Source organism: Arvicola amphibius, chromosome 12 (assembly GCF_903992535.2).
Source record: "Arvicola amphibius chromosome 12, mArvAmp1.2, whole genome shotgun sequence".
In the NCBI taxonomy this organism is placed as follows: Eukaryota; Metazoa; Chordata; class Mammalia; order Rodentia; family Cricetidae; genus Arvicola; species Arvicola amphibius.
The window spans coordinates 65120976-65137672 of record NC_052058.2 but is presented as its reverse complement, the minus strand read 5'-3'; the positions used below and the strand labels follow the sequence as shown (position 1 = coordinate 65137672).

At 44.3% G+C, this 16697-nt stretch overlaps 1 protein-coding gene across 1 annotated transcript in view; it reads right to left on the bottom strand.

Annotated features, from left to right (window-relative positions):
* Axdnd1 (axonemal dynein light chain domain containing 1) overlaps nt 1-15707 on the bottom strand; it is an 82666-nt gene extending 66959 nt beyond the window's left edge. The window contains exons 1-7 of the mRNA XM_038348565.1: nt 15611-15707; nt 14479-14651; nt 13694-13797; nt 7388-7508; nt 4574-4659; nt 1539-1595; nt 859-961 (exon numbers count right to left, since the gene is read on the bottom strand). Coding sequence (XP_038204493.1) covers nt 859-961; nt 1539-1595; nt 4574-4659; nt 7388-7508; nt 13694-13797; nt 14479-14651; nt 15611-15707 — 741 coding nt within the window. The remainder of the gene's footprint in view (nt 1-858; nt 962-1538; nt 1596-4573; nt 4660-7387; nt 7509-13693; nt 13798-14478; nt 14652-15610) is intronic.
* Nucleotides 15708-16697: the final 990 nt, after the last annotated feature.

Genomic DNA, 16697 nt, shown 5'->3' with positions numbered 1-16697 from the left:
GCAGACAGAATACTGAGAATACTGTATACATAATAAATAAATAAATCTTTTTTAAAAAGGAAAAATAAAATAAAAACAAGTATAATAAGATCAATCCAGGGGCTGGAGAGATGGCTCAGTGGTTAAGAGCATTGCCTACTCTTCCAAAAGGTCCTGAGTTCAATTCCTGGCAACCACATGGTGGCTCACAACCATCTGTAATGAGGTCTGGTGCCCTCTTCTGGCCTGCAGACATACACACAGACAGAGTATTGTATACATAATAAATAAATAAATAAATATTTAAAAAAAAATAAGATCAATCCATGGAGCCTTGAGAAATATAGTTACATGGCAAATAACAATACTTCAGTCAACAACAGGCCAGGTCATAACTAAGGTTCTGTAAGGTTAGGGTGGAACTGAAAAATCCCCATGACCTGATACTTTTATTGACCTTCTCTGTCTTAATACAAGAATCCTTACCATTATGCCACAACTGCTGTGGGGTTATAGCATCTATCCCCACAAGGCTTGTGGGTCTAGGTTTATGTAAAGCCCTGCAAACATGTTTGCGCAGTAACACCACCTAATGACGCCTCTCTCAGAACACATCCCCACAACTAAACAACATATAACAGTTGATGGTGTGGTGTTTGCTCTAAGCACTTAATCATGCCATTCCATCTCGCTCACAATCAACCCCATGAGGCAGGTACTATCATTACTTCTAATCAATAGATTAGGACATTGAGGCACAAGCACATGAGACAATTTTCCCAGGGCCACCCACCAATAAATGGTGAATCCGATTCCAAACCAAGCATTGTCTCCCAAGTGCACACTGGTAACCACGGGACTATTATGACCGGCAGTTACCTTGGTTGGCCCTGCATACTGCTCGCTTTCTGCTCCAGCCCGCTCCAGCATGGCGTCCATCACATCACCCAGCTGGATGACTTCTACTCTTTTATTGGGTTTCCTAAATAGCAAAGGGACACACTTAGAGAAGCAGCATCTCATCAGGCCATCCTCGGGTGAAAACAAAAATGTCTCAGGAAATAAATACGATACTGAATACTAAGGGCAATTTAAAGGAGTAAGCCCAGATAAACTTAGTGATTTACCAGTAACACGGTTATAACAATGAAAATAGTGTAATTTTTTTTCTTAAAAGAAAAATAATTCTAACCCCCCAAAGGTGCTATATAACCATATGTTACTATATTGAGATAAACACAGACAAAAAGGAGGGGCCATAAACACGAGGCTTCAACACTGGGTAGTTCAAGTGCAAGAGAGAAAAGAGGCAGAGACACTAATGCTGAATGTGCAGAACACAAGCACACATTACAGTGTTTGAGTGCCACGCTATGCATACTATCTGATTATGCAATGGCCACAGGAACACAACTAACCAAATTATGTTCTTACAGGCAATTATTACCTTGGATCTCTCTATGACTTGAATGTTTTTGTCTAATAAAATGCCAAGGAAAGGAAGACATGTATGTGGTTACTCTTTCCCAGAGACACTTTAGAAAACCCTCTGTACTCACATGGACGGGAAGAGCAGGAGCCTGTTCTCACTGTCTGTCAGGAGGGTGGTGTATTTGCTGCAACAGAGGAGAAAACGCTACTTCAAGAAAACATTCTGGGCTGAAGAGTATAGGTTGGTGGTGGCACACAGGCACACAGAGAGAGGAGAGGAGGGAAAAGGAGGGGAGGGGAGGGAAGGGGAGGGAAGGGGGAGGGGAGGAGAGGAGCGTAGACAATATCTGGCCTGTTCATCAGTTAGCACACCACAGACCCGGCACCTTGGTTGCTAAGAGCCATTGTCCACTAAACCCGTGGTCTCTGGAGAAATTGCTGGGAAGTTGTCTGAGGAGTGGAGATGGAAGAAATTACAACAGGACAAACAAAAGACCTGATAGAATTTAAAAGCTTGGATGTGATTTTAAAAAGGTCCCTCGTGTGCATATGAGATCATCCATAAAAATCCACACAGAGATATAATGACACTGGTCATATGTGGAACATTGTTAGTAAAGAATATTCAATTCCATTCCCTGATATATCAAAATACAAAAATTTCCTTGATTCATTAAAAAAAAAAAAAGACATGCCAGTAATCCCAACACTTGGGAGGCAGAAGCAGGAGGATAGGATAAACTCATCTCACAGAGTTCGAGACCTACCTGAACCACATGAGACTTTTTTAAGGCCTTTGAGATGGTTCAACAGGTAAAGGCACATGCCACCAAGCCCAACAATCTGAGTTTGGTGCCTGAGACCCACATGGTGGAAGGAGAGAATTGGCTGCCAAGAGCTATTCTCTGTGTCACCCTGTGAGCACACACAAACAAATTAATGCAATCAACAGTTAGTTGATTAAACAACAACAGTGCCTTTTGGCATTTTCAAAGATGGCCAGGTGAGCTTGGGATGTAGCTCGATGGTAGAGCCCTTGCTCACAGGAACAAAGTCCTAGGTTTAACTACAGTACCAAAAAAGGAGAAAGAAAAGAAAAACAACTTTGCAATAGTGAACTGTTATTTTAGAAATTAAAACAAGACTCATTTTCAAATGCGTACATAGGAATCAGCAAATGATGCAACGACTCGTGTGCAGTCCGGAACCACACCCTAGAGATGGGCATAGAGGAGGACCTTCTACTGTCTGTGTGGTCACTGTTCCAACCCCTTCCGCAGCTAAGAATTTGGAAGACCAGCGGTGGTGGTGGTGCACACTTTTAATCCCAGCACTTGGGAGGCAGAGGCAGAAGGATCTCTGTGAGTTTGAGGCCAGCCTGGTCTACAAAGTGAGTTTCAGGACTAGGTAGAACTACACAGAGAAACCCTGTCTCTGAAAAAGAAGAAGAGGAGGAGAAGAAGGAGGAGGAGGAGGAAGAAGAGGAGAAGGAGACGGAAGAGGAGGAGGAAGAGGAAGAAGAAGAAGAGGAAGAGGAAGAGGAAGAGGAAGAAGAATTTGGAAGAAAGTTCTGCTACACAGAGAAACCCTGTCAGGAGCGGGGAGAAGAATAATTTGAAAGAAAGTTCTGCTTTATCTGTTTGTTTGGTTTTGAGTTTTGAGACAGGGTCTTTCTATATAGCCCAAGCTGGCCTTGAATTTGCTGTCTGCCTAGATCAGCTTCCAAGAGCTGGGATTGCAGGTACACACTACTACATACAACTCCAAGTTTCATTTTGTTAAATATTTAATTTTCTTAATGATTTATTAATTTTTATTTATGTGCACTGGTATTTTGTGAGGGTGTCAGATCCCCTGGAGGTAGAGTTACAGGCAGTTGTAAGCTGCCATGTGGGTATGGGGAATTGAACCCAGGTCCTCTGGAAGAACTGCCAGTGCTTAACCACTGAGCCATCTCTCCAGCCTCTAAAGATTTAATTTTTATGTGTATGAGTGTACATCCAAGTGTATGTATATGCACCACATGCTTGCAGATGCCTTCAGAGGCCAGAGAGGACATCGCATGCCCTACAACTGGAGTTACAGGAAGTTGTGAGCTGCCATGTGATGCTCAAACCTGAGTTTTCTGCAAGAGCAGCAAATGATCTTGAGTGCTGAGCCATTTCTCCAGCCCTAAAATTTCACATTTTTTACATATTTTCAAAAATAATTTATTTATTTTTATTTTATATGCATTGGTGTCTTGCCTGCATGTATGTCTTTGTGAGGGTGTCAGATCTTGGAGTTTCAGACAGTTGTGAGCTGCCATGTTTGTGCTGAGAACTGAACCCGGGTTCTTTGGAAGAGCAGTTAGTGTTGTGGGAGCTCCTTTGGCTCCTTCAGCAAATAGCTGCTGAGATACCAGCCCATTGAGGCGTGGATTCTCTCTTTAAAAATGCGGCCACTTCCCTCCACTCGCTCTCTGGCTTCTGGCTCCACTTCCAGTGACTAGGCTCCCTTCCTGATTGTGCAGAGGGCTGTCTGTTGTCTGGGATGGTGATCTGTAAGTTTTTCCCCTTTAAATAAACAACCATTCTATTAATCATAATTCCAAACTGGTGTGGGATTGTTTGTGATTTATGTCTTCAAGTTAGTGCTCTTAACTGCTGAGCCATCTCTCCAGCTCCAAAAGGTATACTTTTTAAAATATTAAAAATTAAATGACAAGAAAAGCTATAGAACTATTTAATCATGAAAACCCAAAATTCTTGTATTCCTCCCTTGGAGTCCCCCTAACTATCAGGAGTTCTTTCTTGTTTTTCCTTAACAAATCTATGTTTACTTTGCTCTAAAAGCAAACCGGAGCAGGAAGAAGAGGAGGAGGAGATACAAAAAGAAAGGAAGAAAAACAAAAAAAGGCAGAAGGAAGGAAGGATGGAAGGGAAGAAGGGGGAGAGAGGGAGGAAAGGAAGAAGAGAGGGAGGGGCCAAAACTCTTTGAGCCATCTCTAGGTTTTTGTTTGTTTTGTTTTTGTTTTCATCATTCTTACATTCTGCCAAGGCAGCTTGCCCAAATGTTTCCTCACCACACTAGGAAAATGAGTGTGCTCTTCTTAGGTTCCTTTAAGTGTGGAAAGAAGAAGACAGTGCAGGTCAGATACGCAACAAAACATCACGGTACTCACTCGTCATAACACTCCAAACCCGAAACTCCTGTATTTGACACGATATGAAATTCTTCAGGAATCAGAGTGTCTGCTAATGTCTTCTGCTTATAAAGAAAAGAATGACTATATTAATATAAGAAAAAGCTGAACATATATTGTAAAATTAAGCATATTTTTTCTTTTGGTATAATCATTACTCAGGGTTTTTTGGGGGTGGGGGTTTCGAGACAGGGTTTCTCTGTGAAACAGTCCTGACTGTCCTGGAACTCACTCTGTAGACCAAGCTGGCCTCAAACTCACAGAGATCTGACTGCCTCTACCTCCCACTTGCTGGGATTAGAGGCATGAGCTACCACCACCCAGCCTCATTGCTTGGTATTTGAGAAGGACTAATTTTAGAATCCTTCAAGATACCAAAATCTAGATCAGTGATTCTCGCCTTTCCTAATACTGCAACCCTTTAATACAGTTCCTTATGTATGATGACCCAAGCATGAAATTATTTTCATGGCTATTTCATAACTGCCATTTTGCTAGTGTTATAAATCATAATATTTTTGGAGGCAGAGATTTGCCAAAGGGGTTGCAACCCAGATGTAGAGAACCACTGATCTAGATATTCAAGTCCATTACATAAAACAACTTGGTGTTTTCATAGAAGCTACATACATTTATTTATGCTGTGTTCACTCTGAGTTACTATAATACCTAATACAAGTAAATTGTTGCCATGCTAATTTTTTATAGAATAATGACCAGAAAGCATCTATACTTTTTTAGTGCAGATACAATGTTTTCTTTTTTAAAATATTTATTTATTTATTTATTATGTATACAATATTCTGTCTGTGTGTGTCTGCAGACCAGAAGAGGGCAGCAGACCTCATTACAGATGGTTGTGAGCCGCCATGTGGTTGCCAAGAATTGAACTCATGACCTTTGGAAGAGCAGGCAATGCTCTTAATCACTGAGCCCTCTCTCTAGCCCAGATAGATACAATGTTTTCTAAGCATTTTGTACTTGTGGTTGGTGGCATAGGTGAATGGATAACAAGCATAGAGGGACAACTATATTCATAAATCCTTTAGCTATTTTTTTTTTCTTGCTGCGGTGATTTGAATGAGATATCCCTTACAAGACTCGGGCATTCCCAGTTGGTGGAACTAACTGGGAAGGACTAGGAAGTACAGCCCTAATTGGAGAAAGAATATCACTGGGGTCAGCTTTGAGGTTTCAAAAGACTTATGCCAATGTGGTCTCTCTGCCTCCTGCTCTTAAATCAGAATGTGAGCTCTCAGCTGTTCCTGCTCGACCATCAGGGACTCTAACCCTCTGAGTGTACAGGTTTCTTGAATAGGCTGCCTTGGCTATGGCGTTTTTGTCACAGCAATAAAAAGTTACTAAGACAGAAGCTAGAACCAGGAAGTGGGCTATTACTATAGAACTTGACCATATTGTTTTGGAGGAATGTAGGAGACTTTGGAACATCAGATTAGCAAACCAGTTGAATGTTGTAAGTGGAAATTATGGGCCATGCCAGGAGGTCTTGGAAGACCACAAAACTAAGAGCTACGAGGACTGTGGAGGATCAGATCAAGAGGCGTCAGAGGAGAAACAATATCAGCAACTGTGATATCGTGAGAACTCTTGTGATATTTTTGGCAAAGACTGTACTTGCTTTCTGTTCTTGTTCTAAGAGAATTAAATTTAAAAGTAATGGACTAATTTCTTTGATGGAGGAGATTTCAAGACAGCCTACTTGACTCTGTCGTGTGGTTATTAGTAATTATTCTCAGGCAGGTCTATGATGAAAAAGATCAAGTGCGGCAGAGAGATATGCAGAATGCACAGTTTGAAAAACAGAGAGCCAGGAAATGTAACATTATGGCCAGGGGGTGATGAAAGGGATAGGAAGATTAAGAAGTGGCCTGACCCAAACTGGAAGAACATGAGGGATGCCCTTAGCACTGGGGAGGCAGAACTGGAGACTAGCCTGATTTACATAGCCAGGGCTACATAGAGGGCCCCTATCTCAAAGAAAAGAACGTGGAGGAGGAGAAAGAGAAGCAAGAAGGAAGAAGGAGGGGCTGGAGAGATGGCTCAGAGGTTAAGAGCATTGCCTGCTCTTCCAAAGGTCCTGAGTTCAATTCCCAGCAACCACATGGTGGCTCACAACCATCTGTAATGGGATCTGGTGCCCTCTTCTGGCCTGGAGGCATACACACAGACAAAATATTGTATACATAATAAATAAATATAAATAAACAAATATTTTTAGCCGGGCGGTGGTGGCGCACGCCTTTAATCCCAGCACTCGGGAGGCAGAGGCAGGCGGATCTCTGTGAGTTCGAGACCAGCCTGGTCTACAAGAGCTAGTTCCAGGACAGGCTCCAAAGCCACAGAGAAACCCTGTCTCGAAAAAACCAAAAAAAAAAAAGAAGGAAGAAGGAGCAGAATGGGAGGAGGAGGGAAAGAGGAGAACAGGAGGGGGAGGTGAAGGAGAATAGGAGGAGGGGGAGAGGGGGAGGAGGGGACAGGAGGAAGAGGAGGCCATCCATCATCCACAAGTCTAGGTGTGAACTTTCCAGCGGAGAAACTACCCTCCCTGATTTTGTACTTCTAAAATCACGGAATACTTACTCATTAGAACATTAGCTGTGGCTTGGGAAATGGCTAGCATGTCTTTGCTCTTTTCCCAGTAAATGCAGTTTTAAAGAAATAACTGGGTGTACTGGGGTGCCCATGGAGCCCCGAAGGCTGTTGTTATACCTGAGGCTGCTTTAGAGAAGAAATGAACAGGCGGAGAGAGGAAATCCTCCCTCCAGTACTCACACTGTGAGGCACCATGGCACTGTCCTGTGGCTGCAGTGACTTGTTTAAACTTGGGGGACAAAGTTTCTTCTCCTTGGCCTCGCCTTTTACATATTTAACATCATACAGAAAAGAAATATCCCTTGAAAGTAAGAAAATACGTTTTAGAATTAGCTTTTTCTTTTTTTCTTTTTTTTTCTTTTTGGTTTTTCGAGACAAGGTTTCTCTGCAACTTTTTTTTTTTTTAGAGCCTGTCCTGGAACTAGCTCTTGTAGACCAGGCTGGCCTCGAACTCACAGAGATCCGCCTGCCTCTGCCTCCCGAGTGCTGGGATTAAAGGCGTGCGCCACCACCGCCCGGCTAGAATTAGCTTTTTCTAAGAGTGTATACAGCCACATACTTTCTACTAGTGGGTAAAATAGGAACTTTGGTCAGCAAAACTGCTCTCACTACCTCTTTCTTCCCCTGCTTCTCTGAATTTTATTATTGAGAATTATTTGAAAACATGGGGAAAGGAAGTGTGATTCCGCTGAAAGCTTCCCTGTGGTCCTTACACAGCTCTGTTTCAGAAGAAGAGTCCATCCGTTACTTTAGGATGATGAGAGCAGTTTACCAAGCAAATAGCTCTCCCGATTTCAGTGACGGCAGCCACGCCCTGCACCATGGGAGAAACTGAAACTGCAGCCTGGTCTCTCCACAGGACCCGCTCCTCACCTGTCCAGCAGTCACTTTCAGCGTCACTGTCATGGACACTTCAGAGATCACAGATATCAGAACCCACAGCCAGGCCCAGATTCCTCTGGAAACCCGTAAGCTTCCAATAAAGGTTGCCTAATTAAGATAGAATAGTACTTGGCCAGGACTCTCTGGGCAGAACAGCTTAAATCACAATGGCAGCGGCCATGGCCTCAGGAGCAGAGGGGAGGAAGCAACCAAGGCAGGCAAAAAGGCCCTGGCTTGGGTAGGACACTCCCACAGTGTCCACAGCTTCTAGAGGTGGGGTTCGCTCACCTGGTTGGTGACCTTAGGTTTAGCATCCAGCACCAGCTTATTGGATGGAGGCCTTCCATGGCCATTGTCCAAGGTTGAAGGATGAACCTGCTGACACCTGGACCAGGACGTCCCACCCCGTGTAAGAAGAGTCTGCCCACATTCTTCCTCTTCACCAAACTTCTCATTCCCATCATCAACTCTTTCCTCCCCTCCAACCTCGGATGAATCAGTTCTTTTTCTCACAGTTATTCCTGCCATGTGTGCGCAGGACTCCATCTTGGTCCACAGCCCCCAATCTCATCCCACCAGCCGTAACTGTGTAGGGAACTTCCACTGCCCCACTAAGACACTCCCTGGCCTGGTTTGCTTTGTGCCGCTGTGATAAATACTGACCAAAACCAACCTGGGGTAGAAAAAGTCTTGTCTGGCTTACAGGTTCTGAACCAGAGGAACTAGGGAGGAGCTGTGCTGACTGGCTCTATGTACATGGCTTTCTTGGCCTGCCTTCTTATACAACCCAGCACCACCTGCCCAGGGATGGCAAGGCTTCTAGTGCGAGGATCCCTCACCAAGAAAAACGCCCTACAGACATGCCCACAGGCCAATTGACAGAGGCAGTTCCTAACTGACAGTCCATCTTCCCAGGTGCCTCTAGTTTGTGCCAAGCTGTTGAAGACAGACTTTTCCCTCCTAAAACTTCTTCCTTGACCATGCATTGCTTTTATGTCCTCGTGATTTACCTAGATAGCATATATCATCCCTGTCTTTCTGTTAAATATCAGACTCGCTGATATTACCTTGCAGAAGAGGTGTCCCCTCCTTTCTGAAACCATGACCCAGAAATCTAGTGCAGACTTCCCTTTATTACATTAATCTCTTAGCAGTTTTTCCCATTGGCGTGACTACTCCTTGCGTTTGCAACATCCCTGGTTCTGAGCCCTCCTGCTGCTCTAGAGATGCCATCAAACCTGCAGTCTGCTTCACCTTCCTCTGTGTGCTGAGGCTGCCATCAAAGTCACATCAGTACCCAGTCCCTTCCCGCCCTTTGCCCTCAGTATCCAATCTGCTGCTAACATCGGTAATTCTGCAGCCGCCCTCATGTCGTTAGGGCGGGCAGTCCTCTTCTTGCCAACAGCACATCTCTGCTCCAACTTGTTATTATTTGATGTGGATCCCCAGGTCTCTCGGGTATGTCCTGTGTACTCCTCTCAGACTCAGCTCCCTAAGGCATCATTATTTAACGTATAATATTTTCGTGTCTCCATCCTGCCATCATCTTTAAAGTAGACTTTGGCCTGATTTTTGCCTGCTGTCCATTCTCTCTCCTCCATATTGCTGCTGCTACAGAAGATGCTGGTCCATTTGCTGACCAGGTATCTCTCCATTCCCTTTTCATCAAAGTGCTAGTACTCTCATTTGCCTTCCTCCTCTGTTAGAAGGTCTCTCAAAAAGAGATTCTGGGGGGGTGGGGTAGCAAGATGGTTCTGCGGGTAAAGACACTTGCCACACAAGCCTGAAGTCATGAATTTGATCAGTGGGACCCAAATAAAGGTAGAAGAGGAGAATCAACTGAAAAAAAAATTGTCCTTTAACCACAAGTGAGCTTTCACACACACGTACACACTCACATCAACACACAGTACAATACTAATAAAGTATAATAAAATACAATTTAAAAATCAGCTAGGGATGGGGCTGGAGAGATGGCTCAGAGGTTAAGAGCATTCCTGCTCTTCCAAAGGTCCTGAGTTGAATTCCCAGTAACCACATGGTGGCTCACAGCCATCTGTAGTGAGGTCTGGTGCCCTCTTCTGGCCTTCGGACATACACACAGACAGAATATTGTATACATAATAAATAAATAAAAATTTAAAAAAATCTGCTAGGGGGCTGGAGAGATGGCTCAGAGGTTAAGAGCACGGGCTGTTCTTCCAGAGGTCCTGAGTTCAATCCCCAGCAACCACATGGTGGCTCACAATCATCTGTAGGGAGATATAGTGCCCTCTTCTGGCAGAACACTGTATACTTAATAAATAAATAAAATATTTAAAAAACTGCTAGGGAAAGCAAATTTACTCAGTGGTAAGAGCAATTACTAAACAAGCTGAGTTTGAGTGCCAGGGGAAATCTGATGCAGGAAAGTTGTCCTCTGCTCCGCACATGCAGACTATGGTGTGAGCACACACACACACACGTAATAAATAAGTAAAATAATTAAAGAATAAGCAAATGAAGTCATAGTAGTGACCTGTGTCATTTGCATTGAAAATATGTCATGTGCAGAGGTAATAACAGAACATAGTAAATATTACTGCACACATTTTAAAAAATGTATTTGACATAAAAACACCCAAAGCATGGAGGAGGGCACTATAGAAGGGGACAAATTAGAACAAAATCTAATGGCACATAAATATGAAAACATCCTAATGAGCCTGGTGTGGTAGCACACGTTTTACTCTCAGCTCTCAGAGAACAGACAGGTGGATCTTTGCTTGAGGCCAGCCCAGGCTACACAGTTCTAGGCCAGCCAAAGCTACAGAGTGAGTGAGACCCTGTCTCACACACACACACACACACACACACACACACACACACACACACACACACACACAGAGGGGGGAGAGAGAGAGGGGGGGGGGGGGGAGGGAGAGAGAGGAAGGAGGAAGAGGAGGAGGGGGTGAAGAAAGTGTCATATTAAAACTTTATTTAAAAAAATGTTTTCCTTTGCTAGCAGAAAGTATTATGATGTCTCTGTGAAGCTGGTCACGTGAATGTCATATTCATGTCAAGGAGCAGTGGGCACTATATTCATAAAAGCACCAGGTTTCATGTTCTCCTTACCTTTTTATATAGTCATACAGTTATGCACAATTCTACATCTACTATATTCTTACTTAGGTGTGGGGGACACCCCTTTAATCCCAGCACTTGGGAGGCAGAGCAGGCAGATCTCTATGAATTCAAGGCCAGCCTGGTATACATACCGAGTTCCAGGTTAACCAGGGCTATACAATAAGACCATATCTCAAAAACTATTTCATGTCTTTATCATTGGTGCAGATGTGGGTGTCTGTGATGTGGGTTTGTGTAATGTGGCTCTGTGTGACATGGGTGTGTGTGGTACGTGTGTGATGTGGGGGATGATGTGGAATGTTGTGAGGAGGGACATGTGATCTGGGAGTGTGTGTAATAGGTGTGTGATGGGGATGTGTGTGATATAGGTGTATGCGGTGGGTGTGACGGGGATGTTTGATGTGTCTATGTTATCGATATAGGTGTATGATGTGGGACTGTGATGTGGGTGTTTGTGATGTGGGTGTTTGTGATGTGGGTGTTTGTGATGTGCGGGTGTGTTATGTGGGGGTGTGACATGTGTATGTGGTGTGGGTGTGATCTGAAGGTATGATGTGGGGGTATGTGATGTAGGTGTGTAGTGTAGGTGTGTGTGACACAGGTATATGTGACATGGATGTGTGGTGTGGGGGGTGATGTGGAGAGGTGATGTCAGTGTGTGTGATGTCGGTGTGTAAGTGTAGACACAGATGCCACAGCACTCACATGGCAGCTGGAGGACCATTTTGGGGAGTCAGTTGTCTCCTTTAACCCATGGGAATGGGCTCAGGTTACCTGGCTGCAGGGCAAGTGCTTTTACCTACTGAGCCATCTTGCTGATCTCAACATTTTCATAGCAGTCAATTGTCTGCATTCAGTCATTTCCTGCTTAAAATTCCAAGGCTTATTTTGTGCACTGAACACTGACTGATGAAGCCATCAGAAAAGATTCTTAGAACTAAACGCTTTGTCATTTGCATTTTATTGCTGTGCTCTGAATACTTGGCACTGCCGGAAAAATTACTCCTTGTCCCTACGAGTTGTGCACACCATTGTCTACTCGTGGAGGTCCAGTGAAGGTGTCACAGCACTAAATCAAGGTGCTGACGAAGGTGTGGTGTGGATGCCTGCGAGAGCCACGCCTAAGATTGTGCTGGCTGGCTTTTGTTAGCTTTTATTAACTTGACACAAGCCAGTGTTATCTGGGAAGAGAAACATCAACTGAGGAAGTGCCTCCATCATATTGCCAGCAGGGCTTTTTCTTAAATAATGATTGAGGGAAGGCAGAGGCAGGCAGATCTCTGCGTGTTCGAGGCCAGCCTGGTCTAGTCTACAGAGTGAGTTCCATGATAGCCAAAGAAACCCTGTCTTAACACACACACACACACACACACACACACACACACACACACACACACACACACAAATAAGAAAAACCAAGCAAATTGAACAAGCCATAGGGAGCAAGTATTCAACCATGGCTTCTACTTCCGCTCCTGTCTCCAGGTTCCTGCCCTGCCTTCCCTCAGTGATGGAGTGTGAGCCGAGAGCTGTAAGATGAGTAATCCTTTCCTCTCCGAGTTGCTTTTGGTTAGGGTGTTTTATCACAGCAAGGGAGACCTCAGATAATCCTCTTCTGGTTATTGACAGGATTCCTTCCTGGAGGTCACGGGACTAGGACTGTTTCCTTGATGGGCATCAGCTGAGTCACCCATACATCTCTTGACTTGTGTCCTGTTCTTCCGTTCTTGTCTGGTCCATCTCCTGACCCATGAAGATTGTGCCTTATTCATTTGAAAGTATTTTCCATTTATCAAAATCTCTCTGCATGCCTTGCTTACATGCCATGATCACACAGCAGTTTCTCCACACTTGAGTGTGTAGGATATTGATCTTATTGAAATTACTTTTCTCATGGGTGAGAAGGGATGGGTAGCGTTGCTCAGTTTTAGGTGCATTTAGGGGTACAGAAAAGCAGACACGAGAGGATGGTGATCAGAGCATCTCAAACCGCAACTCGATGTTTAAGTGTGAATGCAGGAAGAAGTAAACAAATGCAAGCCAAAAAAAAAAAAAGAAGAAGAAGAAAGAAAGAAAAGAAAAGACAGAACCAGACATGGAAGAAGTCTCAGTGGATAAAGGATCTTGATACCAAAACTGATGGCTTAACCTGCAGGACCCGGATGTGGGAGGCAAGAACCAATTCCTACAAGCTGTCCTCTGATCTTACACGTGGGACACAGCATATATGCACACTTACATATAATAAACAAATAATGTTTAAAAACTCAGCAAAACAAAATGTATGACCAGAATTCACAGCTACTGTACTGATAATAACCATACATATATCCTTTCAGAATTATCACTTACCAACGATACTGCAGTTTCACAATCCATAATTCTAGTGTTGCCATTCCGCCCCCTCCCCAGACTGTCATTCAAAATGAGAAAATAATTCTATCTATCTGCATATATCCCACTCTCTTCCTTCTTTACCTTCCAGCTCCGGTTAGGGAAACAGGATGATCAATCAGGTATTTGAGTTTATTCCTTCGAACAGGGTGCTGCCAGACACGGTCTACAATACGCGGAAGAGCACCCTGTGGGGAAAAAACACAAACGGCCAGCAGAGGGCACTCTAGTCAAAGAAAAGTTACCAATTTAAATCTACATCAAGGGCATTTGGATGCTTTACTGAGGAGTGGAACTCTTGATTCAAGAACATGTTGAAAGGCAAATTAGAATATTAAGAGAGCATCAATAATATGTTTGGTAAACTTACATGAAGTAGGTTAAGTGAAATAATCAAGCAATGGAAACATTTGCTCAAAAGCTCTGAGGCTTTTTTACTTTGGTTGTTTCTGGTTTTGTTCTTTTAGTTTGTTTCTTGAGACAGGATCTCATTTGTGTAGCCAAGTCTCACCTGGAACTCATGATAATCCTCCTGCTTCAGCCTCTGAAGTTGGATTTGTCAGTGCCAGCCACCATCTCCAGCAAGATCTAAATTTTCTAGTTGGCAAGATGTCTCAGCAGCTGAAAGAGCTGGCAATCTGATGACCTGTGTTTCTCCCCAGAACCCATGGTGGGAAGAGAACCAACTACTCCTGGAAACTGTCCTTTGACCCTGTGCCCAAACTCATACATGAACTAATAATTTTAAAAAATTAAATCTGAATTTTAAAAGAGCATCTGAAATATATAACTTATGCTCACCAAACACTTAAAAGTGAATTTTAAAAAAAGATAATGACCCCAAACATTATAGGCATATGTATACGCACCTTTGGGGCTTTAAGTTTCTTAGAAGGCAGTAAGTTTTCAGGACATGGACCAGCATTGGCTGCATAGTTCAGAGAGAGAAGGACTTCCTCAGGGATGAATTCATTCGGAAGGGAAGAAGGAAGGGGTTTGAGATGGTCCAGCATGACTTTTCTCTCCTTTAGCTCAGGAAGTCCTAAGAAAGTAAGAGGAAAGAAAAACTCTCAAGTGGAGTGTCCTGGGGAGTCAGAGCTCCCCTGCCTGCCTTACCAACCTCATGTGTGTTCCTAACAGGAGGAGCACTTCTAGCGGGCAGGCACGCAACAGAGAGTCCTTAAAGCGCAGAAGAACATCCAGTGCTCAGAAAGGTGGAGAAGGAGAGGAAGCAGAGTATGCGAACACGAAGAGACACAAATAAGATGACTGGGCTACAGAGCGAGCATACAGCCAGCCTGGACAGTTGAGTGAGACTCTCGTTTCCAACGTAGAAAGTGAATAGGGAGCTAGCTCAGGGCAGAGTCCTTGCTTAGTGTGTTTAAGTCCCTGACTCGAATCATCTGTACCTCCTAAATAGTAGAAAGCTTGATGGAACTGTAGCTAAATATAAACAACAAACCAAACCAAAAACCCCTCAGTGACACTGAGACTGGAGGAAATTTCAGTCTCAGGAGGGGTGACAGGTGTCTGTACTTGATTCAGATCCTAGTACAAGTCTACATTTATCATATTTTCTTTGAAACAAAGTCTCATCTCACTATGTAACTCTTAACTGTCGTGGAACTCGCTCTGTAGGGTAGGCTGGCCTCAAATTCACAGATTCACCTTCCTCTGCCTCCCCAGAGCTGGGATTAAAGGCATCAGCCACAAAGCCCAGCACCAAGGATGAAAATTTTAAGAATTCTCAGAGAAAGTCTTGAATCTTATACAAATAGACATAAAGTACTAAGCTGTGTTTATCTTATCCACAAGGTTCCCTTAAAGTCAGAGAGCAAGGACCCAAACAGGCGTTGTTTCAGACAGCTGTTAGTATTTAAACGAAGATGAAAGAGGATTCTGACTTCCTAATGGCCAGGTTGTCTGAGGAGAAGGGGAGAATGGATTGCGAATTCTGCCAGTGGCCATGATGGCTCTGTCCACAGCATCGCTCAAGTTTACCTTTGGTCTCCTCCTTGACTAGAGAAAGTTTTGACTGTTTGACCTCAGATGTTGACAGGGAGTTCAGCGAAGTTCCGGATGCTTTGTGGAGAGACATAATAAACGATTTTTCCAGAAAATTAGTTCAGAAACAAATCAAAATCGTGCTGGGAACTTTAGGCTCCCCGTGGTTCTGTAGGCAAAACAAGGCAAATGAACAAAGAGACCCCTTGAGGTTTATGCTCAGATTGGAATTCGGAATTCATCTAGCATGGTTTCCCTTCTTTGTTTTCTCCCACGACCTGACGTGACAAAGAGGGGTATGGATGGGTCAGAGTCAGGGCCTAGCCCGGCAAAGTCAGGGTCTGCTGCGCTACAGACGGCAGGCAGGCGGGCGGGCGGGTCAGCGCGGCCCAGCTCCACGGGCTCGAGTGAGGCAGGGCTCCCTCGGTCCCTTCAGCAGAGACCTGTGAACACTGACACCCGCAGCTGTACCCACAAATTGTGTTTCCCGCCAGGCCTCGGTCGGTAGGCCCTTTCCTGGAACGCCCTGCGTCGTCATGGCAACGCAGGACCCCGTGTCCTAGCAACCTGTGGTCCGGGCTGCCTCTGGCGGCGCCGTCAAAAGAAAAGACAAAATCGCTACACTATCTGTTTCTGTGTGATCTTAGTCGTGCGTCGTAACAATAAGGAAAACAAATACTTAATCTGGTTGTCTCGGAATGGGACGGTCTCTGGTGGCCGCGCTTCCGGCTGTGGACTGCGCAAGCGCAGGCCCCGCTGGCCTCCGAGCTCCTTTAGAGACTGCACTGTGGCCCTGTCCTTAGGAGTCTGTTGTGGGAGTGGTTTCAGTCCTTGTAACCGGCTTTATTGTTTTGCGTATTTTTTATAAGTATCCCCTGTGGCTTCAAACTCAAAGAGATCCTCCTGCCTCTGCCTTCCAATTGTTGGGATTAAAGGCGTGCACCACTACGCCAGGCCCTACCAGTTCATTTTTATAGCATGTCGACAGGGATTTCATGTTCATCTTGGGTGCTCAGATATTATTAGCCTGCAGATCTCCCTGAAGGAGTCCGTGAGTGGAAAGTGGACTAGCATCTGTTTTAAT